At 47.4% G+C, this 21,306-nt stretch overlaps 1 protein-coding gene across 8 annotated transcripts in view; it reads right to left on the reverse strand.

The window, feature by feature from the left end:
* Positions 1 to 914: 914 nt before the first annotated feature.
* The window catches only part of LIMK1 (LIM domain kinase 1), a 33,330-nt gene continuing 12,938 nt past the window's right edge, over positions 915 to 21,306 (reverse strand). For 4 of the 8 annotated variants that reach the window (XM_017662297.3, XM_017662282.3, XM_073215194.1 and 1 more), the window contains 11 exons: positions 20,937 to 21,042; positions 20,665 to 20,828; positions 19,476 to 19,659; positions 18,575 to 18,661; positions 18,098 to 18,229; positions 16,833 to 16,892; positions 16,517 to 16,582; positions 14,054 to 14,210; positions 12,446 to 12,501; positions 12,064 to 12,221; positions 11,511 to 11,967 (listed from right to left, as the gene is read on the reverse strand). In XM_017662297.3, the coding sequence (XP_017517786.3) occupies positions 11,805 to 11,967; positions 12,064 to 12,221; positions 12,446 to 12,501; positions 14,054 to 14,210; positions 16,517 to 16,582; positions 16,833 to 16,892; positions 18,098 to 18,229; positions 18,575 to 18,661; positions 19,476 to 19,659; positions 20,665 to 20,828; positions 20,937 to 21,042 (1,333 nt within the window). In that variant the 3' untranslated portion in view covers positions 11,511 to 11,804. Of the gene's footprint in view, positions 3,758 to 10,635; positions 11,968 to 12,063; positions 12,222 to 12,445; positions 12,502 to 13,223; positions 13,774 to 14,053; positions 14,211 to 16,516; positions 16,583 to 16,832; positions 16,893 to 18,097; positions 18,230 to 18,574; positions 18,662 to 19,475; positions 19,660 to 20,664; positions 20,829 to 20,936; positions 21,043 to 21,306 lie in introns of those variants that run through there. The other 4 variants (XM_037003033.2, XM_073215192.1, XM_037003034.2 and 1 more) reach the window with 4 other exon arrangements.

A 21,306-nucleotide genomic window follows, 5' to 3' on the forward strand; every position in this document is an offset into this window, starting at 1 on the left:
GGAGGGTCAGGTTTGTTAGTTGCCTGCTTCACCATACTAGAAGCAAAACCAAGTTTTCCACATTCAATGAAGAATGTTAACCTATAGATTAAAAAAAGTTCATGAAGCTCAAACTAGATAAATACAAAGAAAATCACACCTAAGGAAACCAGATTCAAGCTGTTGAAAACCAAAGATAAAGAAAAAATCTTAAAAATATGTAACCACCCCCGACCAAAAAAAACAAACTATAACATACAGAGGAGCAATAAGAATAATGACTGACTAATCATTAACAGAAACACTGGGAGCCAGAGGACAATAAAAGGATGTGTAAAGGCTGAAAATACAACCTGTCAGCCTAGGATTTTATACCTAGTGAAAATAGATTTCAAAAATAAAAGTAAAATAAAGACTTTGATTAAAAGCAAGTACAGAAAAATTTTCTCTGGCAGACATTCAATATGAAATTGCAACAGGATATTTTTTAGTCAGATGAAATGATACCAGATGCAAATTCAGATCTAAAAAAGAATGAGGAGCACCACAAATCGTAACCATGAAAGTAAAAGTAAAGACTTTTGTTCTTATTTTATTTAAGAAAATTTGTGGTGTAAAGCAAAAAACAAAACAAACCTAACAATGCATAATGAGGTTTATAGCATTTGTAGAAGTAAAACATATACAATTGTGCAAAAGAAGAGAAGCAGTAAATAGAATTACATTGTTGAGAGGTCCTTACATTGTGTGCAAAGTGATAAACATTAATTCAAAATAAACTGAGTTAAAATAAGGGTAAGTTTTGTAATTTCTAGAGTAATCAATAAAATGTACAAAGAACAATAACTAAAAACCGAAAAAAGAAATTTAAATATAATTTTTAAAAAATGTATTCAATACAAAAGAAGGCAAAAAAAAAAGAACACAGGAATGAAGGACAGATGGATAATTAGAAAGTAAAAGCAAAAATGATCTCATTAAAAATGATATTAAATGTACATGGACAAAATATTAAAGGCAGAGTTGGATAGATTGAATAACAAAACCAGACCAAATAATACTCTGGTTTTCAAGAACTGAAGTTTAAATATAAAGACACAGATAAGTTGAAAGTAAAAGGATTCCAAAAGATATACCATGTAACCATGAACCATAAGAAAGGTGGAAAGGCTACATTAATGTCAGAGATAAAGAAGGACATTTCATGATGATAGAAGGTTCAATTCATCAACAAGATACAGCAATCCTAAATGTGTAGGCACTAATAATCAAGTTTCAAAATAAAAGAAGCAGGGAAAGGATAGTTTTTCCAACAAGTGTGTACCTAAACTTATTGAATTATATGTTTACATATACCAAATCAGTATGTTGTACACCCAAAACTAATACAATGTTATATGTCTGTTATATCTCAATTTTTTAAAAAATTAAAAAGAACCCCAAATGGTACTAGAACGATTAGCTAGCTATACAAATGCCAAAAAATGAACCTGTTCACTAAACTCACATCCTAATAAAAAATTAAGTCAAAAGGGATCACAGGCTCAAATGTAAGAGCTAGCACTCTAAATACTCTAGAAGAAGCACAGAAAAAGCCTTTCTGACCTTATGATGAGCAAATATTTCTTAGGATACAAAAAGCACAAATTGTAAATGGGAAAAACTGTTAGTGGACTTCATCAAAATTGAAAGGTTCTGGTCTTCAAAAGAGAGAGCTCAGAAAATGAAAAACAAATCCCAAACTGGGAAAAATAATTTTGTAAACACATCTGATAAAGGACTTGAACCCAGAATATTTAAAGAAGTCTTACCACTCAATAAATATGAAAAACAAAACCAATAAGAAATGGTGAACGTTTTGAGCAGTTACTTTCCCAAATGTAATAGGTGGCAAAAAAATAAATGAGAAGATGCTCAAAAGAATTGGTCGCTAGAGAAGTGCATATTAAGTTCCTAATGAGGTGCCAGTGACTGAAAGTAAAATGATGGTACTGACTGCTGTTAAAAATGCATAGAAAACAAAACTCTCAGATACTGCTGATGGACATGAACAATGGCACAGCCACTTTGATAGTTTCTTATTAAGTGTCCACTTACCATATGACCTAGCAATTGCACTCCTGGGTGTTTATTCAATAGAAATGAGAACATATGTCCTTACAATGCTTTGTATATGAATGTGTAATGGTAAAAACCAGGAACATCCAAAATGTCCATTAACAGAATAAATGAACAAGTTGTAGTAGATTCACACAATATTGTGGATACAGGTGAACAATGGGAATAATAATACAACTACATTCAGTAACTTGGACACACTTGAAAAGAATTAGGTTGCACAAAAGAAGCTGGACATAGGTACAAGCTGTCTGATTCCATTTACTTGAAGTTTAAGAACTGGGAAATGTGTTCAAGGGTGATAGAAATCATAACAATGGTTGTCTATGGAGTAGGTAGGGGTGGTGGGGATTGATGGGAAGAGCCCCAGGGGAACTTTCTGGGGATATGGAAATATTCTATATCTTGATGGCAGTGGTGATTACATGGGTTTATACACTTACTAAAATTCTTCACAGCATTTCACTGTGTGTACATTTTATAAAAATTATCTTGAAAGCTCATTTCCATATTTTATGTTTTAGGCTTATTAGGTTTCTTCTTTTTTTCAGTGCTAATTAATGAAATTCTAGGGTGTAGGCTTGATGATGCTGCTAACAAAGAAAATCTTAGGGAAGTATAAAATATGTGCTCTTGTCCTATAGCTGAAGAAATACAGACATCACTGGGTATCATAAAGCTGTTTCTGATAAAGCAGTAAACTGAGAGCATTCACAAAAGTATCACCTTTGCACTCCTGTCTGATGTGTGTAAAAATACATAATCATCTTTTGGAAGATGTCAGTAAAGACACCCAGACTTCAGAGTTTTTGTTTTTGTTTTGTTGGTTTTATTGTATTCTGTGGACTGTAACCAATAATCCCTGAAAGTTTGCTTTCTGGTTATATTATTCAATAATTTGTTGCCTTTGTAATAATGTTTATTTGATGAATATGCTTTCTTAAAGATATAAATAATTAAAGTTATTTTTGTTAACTCTTTGACACTTTTTTCCTTTCCCTACCTGAAGAAATTTAATGATGTCCAAATCTTTTGGACTTAGTCAAGCAGCGGGGTTGTGAGTCTGAGTCTCATTTAAGTTAATAGTGCTAAGAAGTAGACGCAGAAAGGGGTTGATGGACTGGTCAAGAGGTTCACATGGACAGAGAGTAAATGTGGAATGATTTAATTGTTGAATGAATAATTTAGCTGCTCATCCTGAGAGTAAGATGGCAGCTGGGAGTCTTAGATCTTGTAAGTTCAATTATGCATTATTTTATTCATTAATTTAGCCAACAAATATCTCAATCCTACTCCTACTACCAGGTACTACATCAATCAGGGACTAGTGGAAATAAAACTTTAAAATTCACCAGGGCCTACAAGCTCTAAGGTGTATCCTCATGTAGCTGGTAGTCCAAACCCTGAGGACAGGGTGCCCTTGGGTGGTGCCCAGATCACTGAGAAGGTGGTGTCCTGCAGCAGGCATCCAGACTTCTGAAGACATAGCTATGGCAGCCTGGACTCTGTGTGCCGCAAATAGTTGGGGGCAGAAGCCAAATGTTTGCTGCTGCTTGACAAACACAGGCAATCTCTGGAAAACTGGAAGTTCTTCTCCCCTTTGTCCAGCTCCCCAGGTCCCTTTGGTGCATCCCATTGTCAGAAGTTAGGAGGAAGCCAGCTGGAAAGAGAAATAGACTTTTAAAGGTGGGATTGTGAAATTGGTTTGGTTATGTCTTTGTCCTTGGACTAATGCTGGGCCACCTTAGCAATGTAAATGGGATTCTGGTATCCCAACATAAAGAGACATCTCAGATAATCTAATTATCAGTCATGGTTGCTTGAGATGTAGTGTCTATTGGGTCCAACACCACGTGAAAACAAATGGCTGAGGAAAACTGTAAGGATGTTGAGGTGGGCTGCTATCCTGGCTGCACTGCTGAGTTCAAAAAAGGGCTAACTTGGGGATTTAAAGTCTCGGCTCAAGTTATGGCCAAAGAACCAGAGAGGTTTTATGGCAGCTGTATCAGCTATCTACTACTGTATAACAAATTACCCTAGAACTTAATGATGTAAAATAATAATAACCCTTATCTCTCAGTGTCTGAGGGTATGGAATTCAGGAGTGGCTTATTGTTCAGGCTCAGAGTCTCTCAAGAGGTTGCAATCAAGATATTGGCTGGGGCCACAGTCAGCTGAAGGCTTGACTAGAGCTGGAGGATCCATTTCAAAGATACTACTTCACATGGCTGGAAAGTTGGTGCATGTCTGTCTGTTTACCCTTTCAGTTCTTAGAATTTTTGCTCCATGTATTTCAAAACAATGTAGGTGCATACACATTTCAGATAGTGACGTCTGTCTTCTTGGTTAGTTAATGTGTTTATCACTATGTAATTGCCTCTATCCCTTGTCATTTTTCCTGTTCTGAAGTCCAGTTTGTTTGATATTAATCTAATTGAATTGAATCCAATCTAGTCTAATCTAAAAATAGCCAGTCCAGCTTTAAAAAAATTAGCACTTAGGTGATTTATCTTTTTCTGTCATTTTACCTTTAACCTATCCAAATCATTATATTTCAAGTTGGTTTCTTGTAAACAACATATAAATTGTTTTTTAATAATACAGTCTCTCTTTTATTTTTTTGGTAGGAACACTTTATATATTGAATTCTTTGACTTTGCAAATATTTTCCATATGTTGCAAATATTTTCTCCTGGCTTGCCATCTGCTTTGGTTAGATTTTTTTAAATTATTTTAAAAATTTGTATAATGTAAAATTGATTTATTTTCTGTTAAGTTTTACATGTTTTAACACATTTATAGATTCATATAACCATTACAATCAGGATACAAACAGTTCCATCATCCTCAAAAAACTCCCTCATGCTGCCCCTTTGTAGGAAATCTTTCCCCTTCCCGTAATCCCTGGTCACCATCGATCTGTTCTCCATACCTGTAGTCTTTCCTTTTACAGAATGTCCTACAGATGGAATTGTATTCTATGTAATCTTTTGAGAATGACTTCTTTCACTCAGGATAGTGCTTTTTAGATTTATCCATGTTGCATGTATGAATGGTTCATTTCTTTTTATTACCAAGTAGAATCAGTTTACTGTAGTTTATTCATTTACTTGTTTCCAGATTTTGGCAATTGTGAATAGAGCTTTTAGAAAAATCCATGTACTTACTGGGTTTGTGTGTGCGTGAACATCAGTCTTAATTTCTCTACGGTAAATACCTAGGAGTGGGATTGAAGGGTTATATGGTAAATTATATGATAAATGTGTGGTAAGTGTATGTTTAACTCAAAGGAATACAGATTGATTGTATCATTTGGCATTCCCTCTACCCATATATGAGAGTTCCAGTTCCTCCAATACTCACTTACACTTGGTCATGTCAGTTTCAAAAATGTTACCCATTCTAATACGTGTGAATTGCATCTCATTATAATTTTAATTTGCATCATATCCCTAGTGACAAATGATGCAAGGCATCTTTTTATGTGCTTATTTGACATCTGCCTTTCTAGATTAATTTTTTAAATCTTTTGCTTATTTTTTAAAAATTGGACTGCTTTCTTATTTTTGAGTTTTGACAGTTAATTGTATACATTCTGTATACAAGCTCTTTTTCAGATATATGATTTGCAAGTGCTTTCTTCCAGTCTGTGTATTGTCTTTTTATCCTCTTAATAGTGTATTTCACAGAGGAAAAGTTTAACTTTGATGAAGTCCAGTTTATTAACATTTTTTTTTCCTTTTGGGGTTGTGCTTTTGGTGTCATATCTGAGTACTCTTTGCTTAACCCAAGTCCTGCAGATTTTCTCCTAGATTTTCTTATGAACATTTTATACTTTCACATTTAGATCTATAATCCACTTGGAATTTTTCCATAAAGTTGGAGGTTTAGGTTTGGATTTTCTTTGTTTAGGATATATGAATGTCCAGTTGTTCCAACACCATTTGTTGTAAAGACTCTTTTCTTTACTGAAGTGCCCTTTGTATCTTTCCCAGAAAAAACTTGGCTCTGTGAATATGGGTCTTTTTCTGAACTCTATTCTATTCTGTTGGTTTGTGTGTCTATCCCTCCACCAGCACGTCACTGTAGCTGAGGTGTAGTTAATCACCAACATGATTACAGCAGTTCGATACACAGCAGGTCTTAACATTGAGTAGGGTGTATCTTCCAACTTTTTCTTTCTTCAAGATTATTTTAACTTTTCTAACCCCTTTGCCTTTTCATATAAATTTTAGAATCAGCTTGTTTATTTCCACAAATAAAGAGTACATCTTGGAGTTTGGGAATTGTGTGAAATCAGCAGATTAGTTTGGGGAGAATTAACCGTGTTGTCATCCAATTCATGAACATGATGTCTCTCCATGTATTTAGGTCTTCTTTGATTTCTTCAGCATTTTGTAGTTTTCAGTATACAGATCCTACACATATTTTGTTAGATTTATAACTTTAAGTTAGATTTATTTCCTTTTGGGGGAACTGTTGTAAAGGGTACTTGAACATTTTGGTTTCCGATTGGTCATTGGCAGTATGTAGAAGTACAGCTGATTTTTAGACTGACTTTGTGCCTTGTATCTTTTGACTTTGCTAAGCTTAGGAGTCGTCATTGTTGTAGACTCATTAGTATTGCCTATATAAGCAATCAGGTCTTCTGAAATAGGAGGTGTTTTATGTTTTCCTTTCCTTCCACATTTTACTTCTTGTCTGCTCCCTTGTCTTCCTGCAACAAACAGTACAATGAGGAATAGGTGTGGTGAGGCCGGACCTCTTAGCTGTTTGCCTCATCTTAGGAAGAAAGCATGAATTATTTCACCATTAAGTACAATGTTAGCTGTGGGGTTTTGCAGTTGCCTTTAATCAGGTTAGGGAAGTTACTGTGTATTTTTAGTTAGTTTTTTTTTTAAACCAGGAATGGATGTTGAATTTTTGTCAGATGGTTTCATCCTCATTTGATGTAATCTGGTAACATGATGGATTACACTGACTGATTTAAAAAATTGACATGTAATTCACATATGTCATTCATATAAATGGAACCATATAGTATGTGGCATTTTATGTCTGGCTTCTTCTACATAGCATATTGTTTTCAGAGTTTATCCACGTTGTAGAACATATCAGTATTTCATTCCTTTTCATGGCTGAGTCATATTCCACAGTATGTATATATTAGGTTTTGTTTATCCATTCAGCAGCTGATGGATATTTGGGTCGTTTCCGCTATTTGACTATTATGAATATTACCATGAGCATTAAAGCCCAAGTTTCTGCATGTGCGTGTTTTCATTTCTGTTTATATACCCAAGAATGGAATTGTTGGGTCATGTGGTAACCCTTCTAACATTTTGAGGAACTGCAAAATTGTTTGAATAGTTCCCATGAGCAGAGAATGAAGTTTCCAAATATTCCATATCCTTACTGACATTTTTTTCTTTCTTTTAAAAAATTATGGTCATCCTTGTGGGTATGAAGTGGCATTTCACTGTGGTTTACCATGGATTGATTTTTAAAATACCAAACCACCATTACATTCCTGAGGTAACCCCTCCTTGGTCATAGTATACTATTCTTTTTAGATATTGCTAGATTCTATTTCCTAATACTTTGCTGAAAATTTTCATTTTCACATTCTTGAATGATATTGGTGTGTAATTTTTCTCTTCTTGTACTGTATCTGATTTTGGTATCAGGATAATACTGACCTCATAAAATCAGTTTAAAAATGTTCCCTTCTCTTCTATTTTTCTGGAAGAACTGTAGAATTTGTTTTTTTTCCTCTTTTAAATTTGCCAGTGACATCATCTGGGCTTGAAGTTTTCTTTTTCCGAGGGTTTTAAACTACAATTCCAATTCATTTAGTAAACAAATAATTAGTCACATTTTCTGTTTCTTTTTTGGTGAGTTTTGGTTGTTTGAGTGTTTTAAGCAATCACTCCATTTCCTCAAAATCTAAGATTTTGGTGCATCAAAGGACACTATCAAGAAAGTGAGAACACAACCCACAGAATGGGAGAAAGTATTTGCTGATTGTATATATAATAAGGGACTTCTATCTAAAATATTTAAAGAACTCTTACAACTCAATAATAAAGACAAATAACCCAATTTCAAAATGGAACAAGTAGTTGAAGACACATTTATCCAAAGAAGATACACAAATGGCCAAGAAGCACCAGAGGAGCTGCTCAGCATTAGTTTTTGAGGAAATGCCAAGTAAAAACCACAATGAGGTGCCACTTCACACACACAAGGATGACCAGAATAAAAATAGCAGACATAATTGTGAGAGCTAAATGAATCGAAATCCTCATACATTCCTAGTAGGAATGTAAGATGGTACAGCTGATGTGGAAAATGATTTGGAAGTTCCTCAAAATGGAAAGCACAGGGTTACTACCCTCAGCTACATAACCAAATAAAATGGAAACTACTATTCACACAAAAACTTGTACACCAATGTTCATAGGAGCCAAAAAGTGGAAACTGATCACATGCCCACCAACTGATAAATGGTGGTATATCCATATAGTGGAATATTATTCTACATAAAAAGAAATGAAGTACTGATACATGCTAGGGTGTGGATGAACCCTGAAGATATTCTCAGTGAAAGGTGCCAAGTGCAGAAGACTATCGCATGGACAAAACATATCCAAATCTATATTTAGAGAAAATAGGTTAGTGGCTGCCCAGTCTGGGGGAGAGGGAAATGGGGAGTGACTGCTAATGGGCCCAGGGTTTCTTTCTGGGTGCTGAAAATGTCCTAAAAGTAAATTACAGCGATGATTGCACAACTCTGAATATGTTAAGAACTACTGAATTTTACATTTCAAGTAGGTGACTTGCATATAAATCATCTCATGGTATTAAAAATCAATTTTGACATCATAACCAATTGTAGAAATGAGGACTATGGTAGCTCTGCATGTTTCTTGCTTGTTATGTGTCTGTGAACTAATCTTCCCTTCACTATACTTCCCTTATTTTATGTAAAAGCATGGACAGTGATTAACTTTATTAGCTGCCTCTAAGTTGCAGAATATTCAAGGGGAATGCTGACTGGAGTTCAGTGTTGGACAATTACGTGACCACGACTACAGAACTTGGCTGTTCCTCTCTTCTGTGGAGAGGATGACGCATCTGTGTACAAAGGATACGCATCTCTCGTTTGGGGAAGCGTGAAGTTTAGAGTTGTGTAGAGCTCGAATCCGGTACCAAGGTATGTAAGGGTGACGAGTAGCCCAAACGGGGGCTGCGCTGGCTATGTATTTCCCCAGCCCCAAGCCCACTGTTTTCCGGTCTGTGCTGCTGGACTCTTGAAAATTACATTTCCCAGGCTCCCTTGCCAGGCGGCTTCCGTCTAAGGTGGGCCGGCTGCGGGGGGGACGGGGCCTCTCTTCTGCTCTCCAGCGCAGACCGGCAGTCGCAGGCATTCGGTTGAAGCGCCATTCGTGCACCTGCCTTCTTACAAGTCCCAGCGCCAGCTGCTTAGAATCTAACCCTTCCACCAACACACATCAAAAACCCAAGCACTGGTCCCAAGGGGCTCCTCCTCCAAGTTCCTAGCCAGCTTCCGAGTTGACCTCTAGCGGTCCTTCCCGGCCCTGGTGGCCCTCTCGCTCTGCATGAGGATTGGCCCGTGCGACCAGTGGACTACGGTGGAAGGGATGCGTACTTCAGAGACGAGGTCCTAAAAAGCATCAGGGCTCTTGCTTTGCTCTGTTGGGATGCTGTCCCTAAGAATGCAGTGAGGACACTTGAGCCCCACAGAAGGGCCCTGGAGAGGGGCAGAGGCCTTTTGTCAACAGCCAGCATCAACCTGCAGCCACAGGAGAGCCACATAAAAGGGTCCTTGGAAGGGGACCCTCCAGACTCAGCCATGCCCTCAAAGGATCCCAGCCGCAGGCAATATCTGACCTCAACTTTAAGAGGCCCCAGACCCAAACCGGCCACCCAACCTTAGGAGGGACCCCAGACCCAAACCGGCCACCCAAGGTGCTCCCAAATTCTTGGTGGAGCAGTTGTGAGCCATGAGTGATCCCTGTTATTTCAAGCTGCCAAGCTTAAGGGGTGACTTGCTATGCAACACACGATAACTAGAGTACCCTTGTCTTTCCTTAAATGCCCCAGCCAAGGTGTGGGGCTGCTGTCTGCAGCTCAGCATGGGCTCAGTATACGTTTGCCCTCCCACTGTTTTTCAACACCTGTGTAAACAATTCCCTGGGTTAAATGCCCTATAGTTGGAATAACTAGTGTGGTTTCTGTCTTTTGGACCGGACCCTCTGCAATTTTGAATGAAGAAAATATTAAATAAAAGCAATACATTCCCTAGTGTCCACCCCGCTCTGCCCACACCCCGACCTTCCCAAGCCCAGCTCTGTCTTTGCTGGTCCTGACTGGGCCACCACCCTGCTCCTGCCCTCTGTGTCCCCCTCCCATCTCCACCCACCCCTCCATGCTTGTCTTTCCACCAGGCTTCTAGTCACAAAGTTCCTCTTATCCTATTTCCTTGGGGCCCCCAGACACGTGGCAACACGGATCTGGGTGAGGAGTACGGACTTGAGTTTATTGTTCTGAGTCTGGGTGTTGTTCCTTAGACATGATTCCTGGATGGAGGTGACTGTGTCTCACCTCCCTGAGTCCTAGTCCTGTGGGCCTATTGAGATTGTTTCCCAGGTTCAAAGTGCACGGAGAAGGCTTCACAGTTTTAATATTTCCTAGATGCTCAACTGAGGCAGTGACAAAATGGCACCCCCACCCCCACCCGCCAAAAAAATAAAACCTCAAGCCCCCGGCAGCAGCTGCTGCAGCCGTATGAAAAAATAATACAAACTCTTCTTAAAAAATAGATTACACAGAAGGAACCCAGGGACAGAGAGGGGCATGGGGAAGGGCAGGGGCCACTCCAGCCACTGGCAGGGAGCTGTGGGAGAAGCCAGAGGGGCGCTGAGATGAACTCTGGGAGCTGGGATGCTGGTGGACACTTGCCTTGTCCACTCTGCCCAGCCCCGCTGGCTGCTCCTCCCAGCAGCTCGGGCCCAGGGACCATGGCTCTCCTCTCCTTCAAGGGACACTCCCTTCACCCTGAGGCCTGGTGCTTGCTTCTCCTTAAAGTGGCTTCAATAAAGAAATGGAAATCCCCAAAGCAGGAGAGGGCTGCTGCTTGGCCAACGGGGGCTTCCATCCCATGGGAGTAGACCTCCCTCTGCTTTGGGGGTTTGGATAATTATCAGTACCTGCTGCTACGTAGATACCCCCTGGGGGGTGATGGGCCCCAGACTCCCAGTGGGCTCTTGGGAACACGGCCTCTCTCTTGATACATGCCCCCCTATGTGCCCAGCCATTTCAGGGCACAGTCTGATGGCATGGGGGCAGTGTGGCTGGGGGCAGTGGGGTGCGGGATGGGGCGCAGCTCACACTAGCCCTCCAGCTCATGCAAAGAGAAGCGAGTGGGCGGCCCCACCAAGACAGAGGTGAGGCAGGGTGAGGTGACGGTGTGTGTGCAGCCAGACCAGCTCTGGGGCCGGGAGCAGAGACAGGGCAGGGACTGCAGCCTGCAGGGAAGGAAGAAGCAAGTGAGGGCCTGACGCTAGGGAGGGTTCTGGAACCCGCCATCAGCTGGGGCTCCACACCTGGCCACTTCCTGCAGAGTATCTGGTTTAGGGCGGATTCTCCGGAGGTGGGGACAGGGGCAGCTGGGTGGGCTGGGCTCAGTCAGGGACCTCAGGGTGGGCTGGCAGTCCACTCTCGCCACACCGGTAGGTCTCCCAGAAGCCCCTGTCCAGCTGCTCCAGCTGCGGGCCCAGTGGCAGGTGGCCGGCCAAGTGCATGCGGAGGGTCTCCAGCCAGTGCTCTAGTTTCACGAAGGAGGGCCTAGGGCAGCAGGTGAGGGGAAGCGAGGGTTCTGGCTCTGTTAAGAATTGGCTCCACTCCCAAGGCCAGCCCAGGTGGAGCCCCCACCCTGCTCACCTCTTCTCAGGGTCCAGATCACAGCAGCGCACGGTGATGGGGAAGAAGCTTGGGGGGCAGTTTGGGGGACAGTAGCGGTCCAGGAAGCCTCGCACATTGAGGCCAAAGTCCATGGTGCGGGGCAGGTAGTCAGGGTCGGCGTTCACCCGCCCAATGATCTGTCCAGTACAAGGCCCAGCAGTTACCCAGGGGCCCCTGGGGCTGGGTGCCATCCAGGTGGGTTTGAGGGCAGGTCCCACGGGGCCTGGAGCCAGGCTGCAGGGTGCTGTGGGTGGTCCCATTCCCAGGAGTCTCCCTGGCTGGGGCAGCCTGCAGCCTGGGAGTATGGGAGTGGAGAGGAGTCACAGGGCCTGATGCTACCTGCTGCCCAGCCCGGACCTACCTCACACAGAACGATTCCAAAAGAAAACACATCCACCTTCTCGTCATAGCTGCGGCCTGGATGAAGAGACCCCCTGTCAGTAGGTGAGGCAGAGCCATGACTGCCAACTGGCAAGGGTAGTGGGTGGATGCCCTGGCCAGCAGGTTGGAACCAAGAAGCAGATTCTATCTCCCTGGGACCAGAGCTTAGACTCTGCCCCCTGCCCCCAGCAAGTCTGAGCAAACCTTCGGGGTTGAGGAGGAGAGCCCTGGGTAAGGGGCTTCAGGCCCAGCCTGGTCACTGACAAGCTGTATGACACTGGGCAAGTCATGTGCTTCAAGGTGGCCCCCAAAATAACCCTATCGAACTCCTAGAACCTGTAAATGTTACTTTGCTGGAAAAAGGGTCTTTGTAGATATGATTAAATTAAGGATCTTGAGATGAGATAATCCCGGATTATCTGGGCAGGTCTTAACACACCGTCATGTGTCTTTCCACAAGAAACTGAAGAGAAGACACACAGAAGAGGCACCTCGAGATTGGAATGATGCGGCCACATGCCCGCAAATGCCAAGACAGCCATTAGAATAGAAGGAATGGACTGTCCCCCAAATCCCTGGAGGGAGCACAGCTCCACTGGATTTCAGACTTCTCGCTTCCAGAACTATGAGGTAATAGGCTTCTGTTGTTTATGGTAATTTGTTAACAGCAGCCTCAGGAACTGACACAGACCCTCTAAGCCTCAGTTCCCTCAGCTGTAAAATGGGAATGATAGCACCTACCTCATGATGTTAAAAACAATTAGTAGAGCCATGCTCATTTATTGAATTCTGACTAGTTTATAAACCTTTTCTAAGCCTCACACCACCCCTTAAAGATGGGGACTGTTAATCGTACTTTATAGGTTGTTTGGCAGGGGGCGGGGAGGGGCCTATGTTAACTCTGGTCAGTGCTAGCGGTGAGGTGACCCAGGGTCCTGGCCCTGTGTTTGCTTGTCACCAGCCTTGGAGGGCCTTTAGAACCCCCTGGGCATACATGGGTCACTGAGTGACAGGCCTGATAGAAAAGAAATGGGAGTGGGAGAGCGGGCTCATGCCAGGCTCACAGTGGCCCGTGACTATGCCACCTCACATGGAATTTATAGGTGTGATTAAAGGCTCTTGAGATGGGAGATTATCTCTGATTACTAGGGTGAGCCCCATGCACCCACAAAGGCCATTATGAGAGAGGAAGCAGGGGGTAGGTCAGGGAAGGTGTGACAATGGACACAGATGTCAGAGAAGATGCCATGCTGCCAGCCTCAGGGGAGGATGGGGCCTCGAGCCAAGGATGGAGGCAGCCTCCAGAAGCTGGAAAAGGGAAGGAAACAGATTCTCCCCTTGGTCTCCCAGGAGCTGCTGACACCTGGCCCAGGGAGACAGAATTGGACTTCTGACCTCACAGCTAGATGATCATTTGTATCTTTTAAGCCATTTGTGTCTTTTGAGCTAATTTGTTACAGAAGCAATAGGAAGCAAACTACAGGACTCAAGGAGGCAGCAGAGGGGCTGAGGAGGCCAGGGGTTGGGTGGCTGCAGCTCTGCCTGGGGTCCCTGGGCGCTGGGGGATATGACGGGTCCACCAGCTCACCATTGATCATCTCGGGCGCCATCCAGTAGGGGTTGCCCACCACTGTGTAGCGCTTTTTACGGTCTGGCTTCTTGAGGCTCTGCAGGTCCTCGGACTGTGTCTTCTCATCCACCATGAGCCGCGCCAGCCCAAAGTCAGCCACCACCACGTTCTTGTTCTGGGGTGATGACAAAGGAGGCCACGCTGAGACGCGCTCCTGGCACCGCCTGCCCACCCTCCTCCAACCCCCACACCAGCCCACAGACAGCCCAGAGTACACTCCTCTGACACCCGGGGGCCCCTGGCCTGCCCAGCAGGGCCCTGGATGCCTTGTTGTGGACAAGAAGGCAGTGATTCTAGTTGGAGACCCAGGTCCTTTGCCTGGCATGTTACACCTCTTGTCTCTTAATCCTACAACAATATGATGAGGTGCATTTTACTCTTTTCCTCTTTACAGATGAGGTGACCCAGGCCCAGTTAGGTTAAGGAAGTTTCCCAAGGCTACCCAGCTAGTCAGCAATGCTGCTTTAGGCTTGTGAGGCCCTCCCAGGGCCTGGCCCAGAGCCCTGCAGAGTGGAGGGACAGGCAGGGAGCCCGGGGGCACCAGTGCCAAGTCAGGAGGTGGGGGGGTCCTCCACAGGCTCTGGGGCCAGGCCAAGGTGCCCAGCCCGAGGACTGGCCACTGTTGTGTGGATGCCGAGCAGTGGGCACAGAGAGGCTGGGCAGCAGGGTTAGGACCAGGTTCATTCTGAAGGGAAGGACCTTGTGCTGCCTCTGCAAGTGACACAAACAAGGACAGTTCCCTAGAGAAAGCTCTACAAAGACGGCAAATAGGGGAGAGGCCGAATGTGTGTCCAGGGCCCCCTTGGGATGGGGCCTCAGGTGACACAGCCCATCTTGGGGCTCCACATCCCCAGGTGTAATACCAGGGGGCACCTTGGCTGGGGTGGGGGAGGGGTCTGGACAGGATCCTTGGGCCCCCAGGAGTGGCTGTTGAAGGCCAAGGCCCATAAGGATTGTTCAAGTGCTGAGTCCTGTCCCATCCCTTTCAGAAGGCCTGAGGTGGGGCTTGGGACTGTACCCTCCTGAAGAGTCCCCCAGGGTCTAATGGTACGGGAGGTCCACAGACCCTGCTATGGAAACAGATTCTCAGGGGCCCCAGACTGCAGGCCAAAGTTCTGGTTGTGCATAGATGGATTCTGGGGATGGGTGGGCTTACAACTCTCATCAGATTCTGAAGGGCTAGGCCCTGCTGTGGGATCAAGGCTGCTATGGCCTCCTTGCCTGGCCACCACACTAACACTGCCCTGCAGTGATATCCATGGCCAACAGGCAGTCTGAGCTGGCTCCCTGAGGCCAGGTGGGCCCAGCCTTGCCCACCTCTCTGTGCTCACTGCCCACTGCTTCCTGCAGCCCAGAGGGCTGAGACGCCGCACTCCACAGGGAGCAAATATCACTTCCTGACTGGCATGCCCCTGGGCCTTCCCATGTGCATTCCCACCCCCTATACACTCTTCCTGTACTGAATTCACTGGCAAACACCTGCCTGGGGGACGTCCTCCTCCAGGACCAGATCTCAGCCTTCCTGCAGTGTGATGTACAGATTCCTCCCCCAGACTCATGGCTGCCTGGCACCTCGATGTCACCTTACTTAGCAACAGGGTGGGCCCTAAATCCAATGACTGGTGTCCTTATGAGAAGAGGGCTCCAGCCACAGGGAAGGCCACGGGAAGACGAAGTCAGAGCCTGGTGTGGCTGCGACCCAGGAATGCCGCGGAGGGCCAGCAGCCGCAGAAACTAGAGAGGCATGGGACACATCTCCTTCAGAGCCTCTAGACGGAATGTACACTGCCAACACCTTGATTTTGGCCCTTTTGTTTCCTGAACCCTGAGAATACATTTCTGTCATTTTAAGCCTTTGCTCTGTGGCACTCTGATGGCAGCCCTGGGACACCAGTACGCTGCCTCTCCTGTTGGGCAGTCACTCCCTCCCTCCTCTGCCTTCTGTGGACAGCCTGTGGTCCCCTCAATCACCACTCCTTAGGCCTGGGGCTCCCTATCCCCACTGACCCCCACTTAAGTATGTCCTTGCAAAGCATCTTTCAGAAGCCTGCCCTGACCACACGTCCAGTCACTCCTGCAGCCCTACAGCTGTACGTGCTGCCTAGTGGAAGCCTGGCCGTTGCTGTGGGCTGTTCTCTGTCAATGACACACTCACAGTCCTTTAGAGTTTACACATCACTTTCTCCTTCACTGGTTGACCAGACCCTCCTAATAGCCTGGACGTTGGTGGCTCGGAAGGCTGGGTGCAAGTGAACGGCAGGGCCAGGTCTGACTGCCTTCTGGCCCAGAGCTGCTTCCCTACGGGCCAAACTGCGGTGGGAAGGCAGCCCAGGACCCCAGTGCAGGGAAGGTCCTGAGCCCAGGCCAGGAGTGTGGCAGGTGGGGCTCCTGTGGTCTCTCCCCGGGGCCCAGGCTGCTCACCTCACGGACCAGGCAGTTGTGGGAGTTGAGATCACGGTGGATGATGTTCATGGAGTGGAGGTAAGCCTGGGGGCGGGGGCACGGAGGTCAGGAGGCAGCTGCCAAGGGCCCCCAGCCCTGCCCCTGCAGGCTTCCGCCTCCCTCCTGCCCCAAGCAGTCCCGCCACTTGATCCCCTCTGCCCTCTCTCAAAGCTTCCTTGTGGCTTCATCTCTAAATTCCTTGTGCAAATTCAGGTAGCGGTAGAGAATGTTTTCATAAGCGGGGGCAGATCAGCCAGCCACACCCCCCATGAAGTCAGAACCAGAGGCTACTCACCATCCCTGAAGCGATATCCTTAGCAAAGCTCACCCTCTGGTTCCATGGGTACTGGCTGTCCTGGGAGGGGAGAGAGAAGGGCCATGATGGGCCAACGGGGGCCATGGCAGTGGCACAGCTGGGTGAGAGAAGCAGGCGTCCACTGACACCCACTCTCTTCTGCAGCCACACCGACTGCTTCTGAGGGGTCGGGTGGATCACTCAAAACATTATTTTCTAACGACCAATTTCAGACACTAAGCGGGGGACACACCTCATGATTCCTGATTCATCTCCTCTGAGAAAAAAAGCTGTATCGATCTCTGACAAAATCTTATTCTTTTGAGTTTTAAAGAAGTCTGAACCTACTTTCACAATGCACAGAGATAGATGAGCCTGGCTGGGTCAGCTGCAGGTCACCAGCCCTAAGTCACTCCGGAGAGCGGGGCTTAGGGTTCAGATCATTTGGGGAAGCGCCTCGTTTTCTGACCCCAACCGCTTGGAGGCCTCGAGCAGGAGAGTGAGGACATCAGTGGGTAGTAAAGGAGCAGGGTGCAGCTAGGAAGCCCCAGTGGGTGCGGCCCGGCATTCCTACATGTACTTGACTGCAGAATCCCTCCTGAGAAGCTGCCCGTTAGCAGCCCGTGAGGACCACGCTGCGGCCACCCCAGGTCATCCAGCCTGTGGGACTGAGGACTCAGCAGTGTGGGAGGGGAGCGGGCTCTTGTGGTCTCAGGGTGACACTGAGGTGGGCGAGCACTGGACTCCAACTCCAAAGGCACAAGGGCACCAAACATAATATTACTTCCCCTCCAAATGCATTAAATTTCTCAAGATGGATTTGCAATGCTATCCAAGCCCTTAAAGAAAGTTCTTAGTTTTATGGAATGTGATAAATAGTAAATACAACTTGGTTTTGCCAGAAGCTAAACAAAGGCCCGGGGTGGAGAGGTAAGGAAGGTGCTGCTCCTCAGGTGCTCCTACCTGTGGTGGGTGAGACTGGATCTGGCTGCTCTGGGGCAGGGCTGGGCCGGGGGCCCACAAAACGGCTAACCCCAAACAGCTGAGCATCCCCTTGGCGAAACCGCCACCTTCTCCGGACCCCAGCTTTAGCTGGACTCGGTTGCTCCTTGTTCAATTCAGAATCAGGCTTTGGAGAGCCTTTGAGCCCAGAGGCTCACTTAAGAGCTGGGGACATGGCCCCAGTGGGCATCTGCCTTCTGGGGGCCCCACAGTGGGCAAGGCAGGGCCAGGGCAGCAGGTGGGGGCTCTGCCCAGGCACTCACCATGTTCTTGATGATGCCCCTGAGAGTGCCCCCCTTGATGTACTCAGTGATGAAGTTGAGTCTCTTGTCCTTGTAGAGCACCCCAATGAACTTGAGCACGTTGGGATGCTCCAGGCATCGCATGACCTTCACCTGGCGAGGCACAGACAGGCTGGGCCAGGGGCTGTATCCATGTCTCCCTCTACCTCTGCTGCCCCACCAGAGGCCACACTGATCCCATAGATGGAGAAGCCTCTGTACCCTCTCTGGCCGGCCATTCCTGCTGACCCCTGTGTTCTTTCTTGGGCTGCCTCCATCCCCGGGGTAGCCCTTGCCCTTCTCACCCCTCCTGGCAGATTCTTTCTCTTCTTCCCATGTGTCATTGAATGTCACATCCTCCCAGAACGCAGAGCTATCCCTCTTGAGAAGGGAGAGGGTGGGGGCCACTGGAGTGTCCCAAAAGTTTAGTGAAGGGGCATGGTGGTGACCCTCACTGACCTCCTTGAGAAATGTCCTCTGGGTCTCCTCATCAAAGCGGATCAGCTCCTTCATCACCATCACCTCACCTGTCTCCCGGTGTGTCACCTGCATAGGGACACCAAGGCACAGAGACTCAGTGTGGACCGCGGTTCTGCTCTGAGCCTGCCCCCCACCAGGGCTGCCAGGGCGATGAATGGACAGCTTCACGTCTTCATGGACATTTCATGTGATGCTCTTGGCTCCCAGAGTGGGTGGAACTTATTAGCTCCTCCAGAGATGTGGAAACTGAGGCTTAGGAAAGCTTCCTAACAGGGCCAGGGTCACCCCAGCAGGGAGTTGGGTGGCTGGGGCTTGGATCCAGGACCACCTGACCCAGAGGCCAGCTCTCTTCCTCGGCTATGCTGGGCTGTCTCCTGGAGGTCGGATGGCAGCTCTGCCAGGGACTCCTTCCCTGGGAAGGGGAGCAGGGACAGGGGCTGGTGGGGCCTGGGCCTGTATGGACATGTGGGCACACTGGTCAGCACTTTCCAGCCTGCTCCTGGCCAGGTAACACTGGAGCCAGGGAAGGACTGGTGTCTCTGCAGGGGTGTGTGTGAAGGGGGTAAGCAGCAGAGGCCATGAGGGGTTGGCATCAAGCTTGGTAAGAGGACCTGTGGAGGGAGCCTTCTGGGTCAGCTGGGCGGCCCTATCATTCCCCACCCCAAGAAGCCACCTTCCAGTGACATTCCATAAAGTTCTAGGTCTATCTGTAGCAGGTCCCCTCCCGCTAACCAGCTCAGGGAGGCACGGGTGGAGGAGAGCACTGGGCAGAGTCTGGAAGCCAGATACCCCTTCCACTATGGGTTCCTGGAGGCACTGGTGGGAGGGGAAGGAGGACTAGTGGGGCCCACCCAGACTGCCCACCCAGACATGCCCATACCTTGATGGCCTGGCCGAAGCAGCCCTTGCCCAACACCTCCCCATGGATGAGGTCTGACGGCCGGAAGATGCGGTGTGGCCGGCAGACCACGCGGAGGGATTCAGAGCGACTCAGGTCCTTGTGCTGGGAGGCTGGGGAGCCCGGGGAGGCAGCACCCGGAGACCTGTCGATGCTGTAGCTCCTCCTGGGGAGGCACACACAATGCCCAGTGCCACCAGGGCAGACGGGCACCTGGCCAAGGCTCCCTCCCCCTTCCTCCTGCCTTCTATGTCCCATACAGTCGCCGCCCCCCATTCTGAGAGATGGTACAGGGCAGCTCTCCTGGGGCAGTCATAAGGCTCTTGCCCCATCCTAGTAACAGCACCTGGAGGCCCATCCTGCTTGGCCTTTCAGTCTGAGGCCCACTACTGTACAGGTGCCCTTGGTAAGAATGTTTGTCCTTGGACTTCTCTGCCTGGTGACCCTGGGTCAGATGCTCTGTCCTCCAGCATTTGGGTTTCAGGCCTTGTGGTGCAGAGACAGACAACCAGCCCAGGATGCCCATAAGCCTGCATGTAGGGGGCCTTGCAGGGGAGCCTGAGCTCCAGACAAACACAGATGAGGAGGACCCCATGCCTTCAGCACTGCTATTTCTTAGAACAAAGGCTGTCACCCAGGAAGGTACTGCCTGAAAGTATTTACCAGGAGTCCCAAACAGGCTCCACAGTAAGGGGAATAAGGACCAGGCTGTTTCTGGGTGTCTTCTGCATGGCCCCCTCTTCCTTCAAGAAAATGAGGGCCCTTGGCCACCACATGACCTGGACTGCTGGACAGCTCTCTAGCCATCTCTGTGAAACACACGCCTGTGCTGCAACACCCTTCAGTGGGGCCCCATGCTGGGTGGACAAAGTCCAAAGACCCCTGCCACATCCAAAGCCCTGCCATTAGCTTCCACCTTGGAGCCCCCCACCCCAACCACACCTGATGCTCCATCACCCTGGGCTGTTCACCAGCTGCTCCTTGAGACCAGAGTGCTGCATCCATGTCCTACTTCTCTTTACCCTTCCTCTTCCATAGCCCCCAGCACCCCTTGCTGGCCTGCTATTCTGCTATCAGATTCTGTGCTATGGAAGGGTGGGGACCAGGTCCCATCCCCCAAGGCCCAGTGTTAGTGAAAACACCTAGATAAACAAGGCGCAGGGCAACTTACAGGACAGCCTTCTGCCGGGCAGAGCTGCCTGCCTCACTGGGACTGTGTGCTGGGGAGCCCAGGGGGCTGGGTTCAGGCCCCAGCCCGTGGCCCAGTGTGTCGTGGGGGTCATGTTCCAGAGTCAGCTGGAGCAGGCGGCTGGTTTCCTGGATCAGCAGATCAATCTGGGGAGAGCAGGTGTGTAGACAGGTGAGTCCCACGTGGTGAGATGGGGTGGGGAGGGGAGTAGGCATGGAGCGAGCAACCCTGCTTTCCAGACTCGGGACTCATACCTCATCCAGGGGCACATTCCGGATGGGCGTGCCATTGATTTCCAGGATCCGGTCTCCAACATGGATGGAATTCTTCACATCTGGGCTCATGCAGCCTGGGTCCACTCTGTGGGTATAGAGCTGTGGTCAGACCCCTGCCTGACTGTCCCCTAGAGCCCTGACAGGAAACTAAGGCCAAGGGGATCAGATCAGGTGTGAAGGGGCAAATGAATTCATCTTGCATGATGGTAACTGTACAGAAACCTTCATCCTGGTTTGGTCGGGGTATGTGTGGGGTTAAGTCTGCAATTGATTACTAATGTCTGCCATGGGTATGAAATGGAGAAAAGTAGCATGCTCCTTGGTATTTGCCACCCCATAGTTGATGTTC

Source organism: Manis javanica, chromosome 10 (assembly GCF_040802235.1).
Source record: "Manis javanica isolate MJ-LG chromosome 10, MJ_LKY, whole genome shotgun sequence".
NCBI classification, from domain to species: Eukaryota; Metazoa; Chordata; class Mammalia; order Pholidota; family Manidae; genus Manis; species Manis javanica.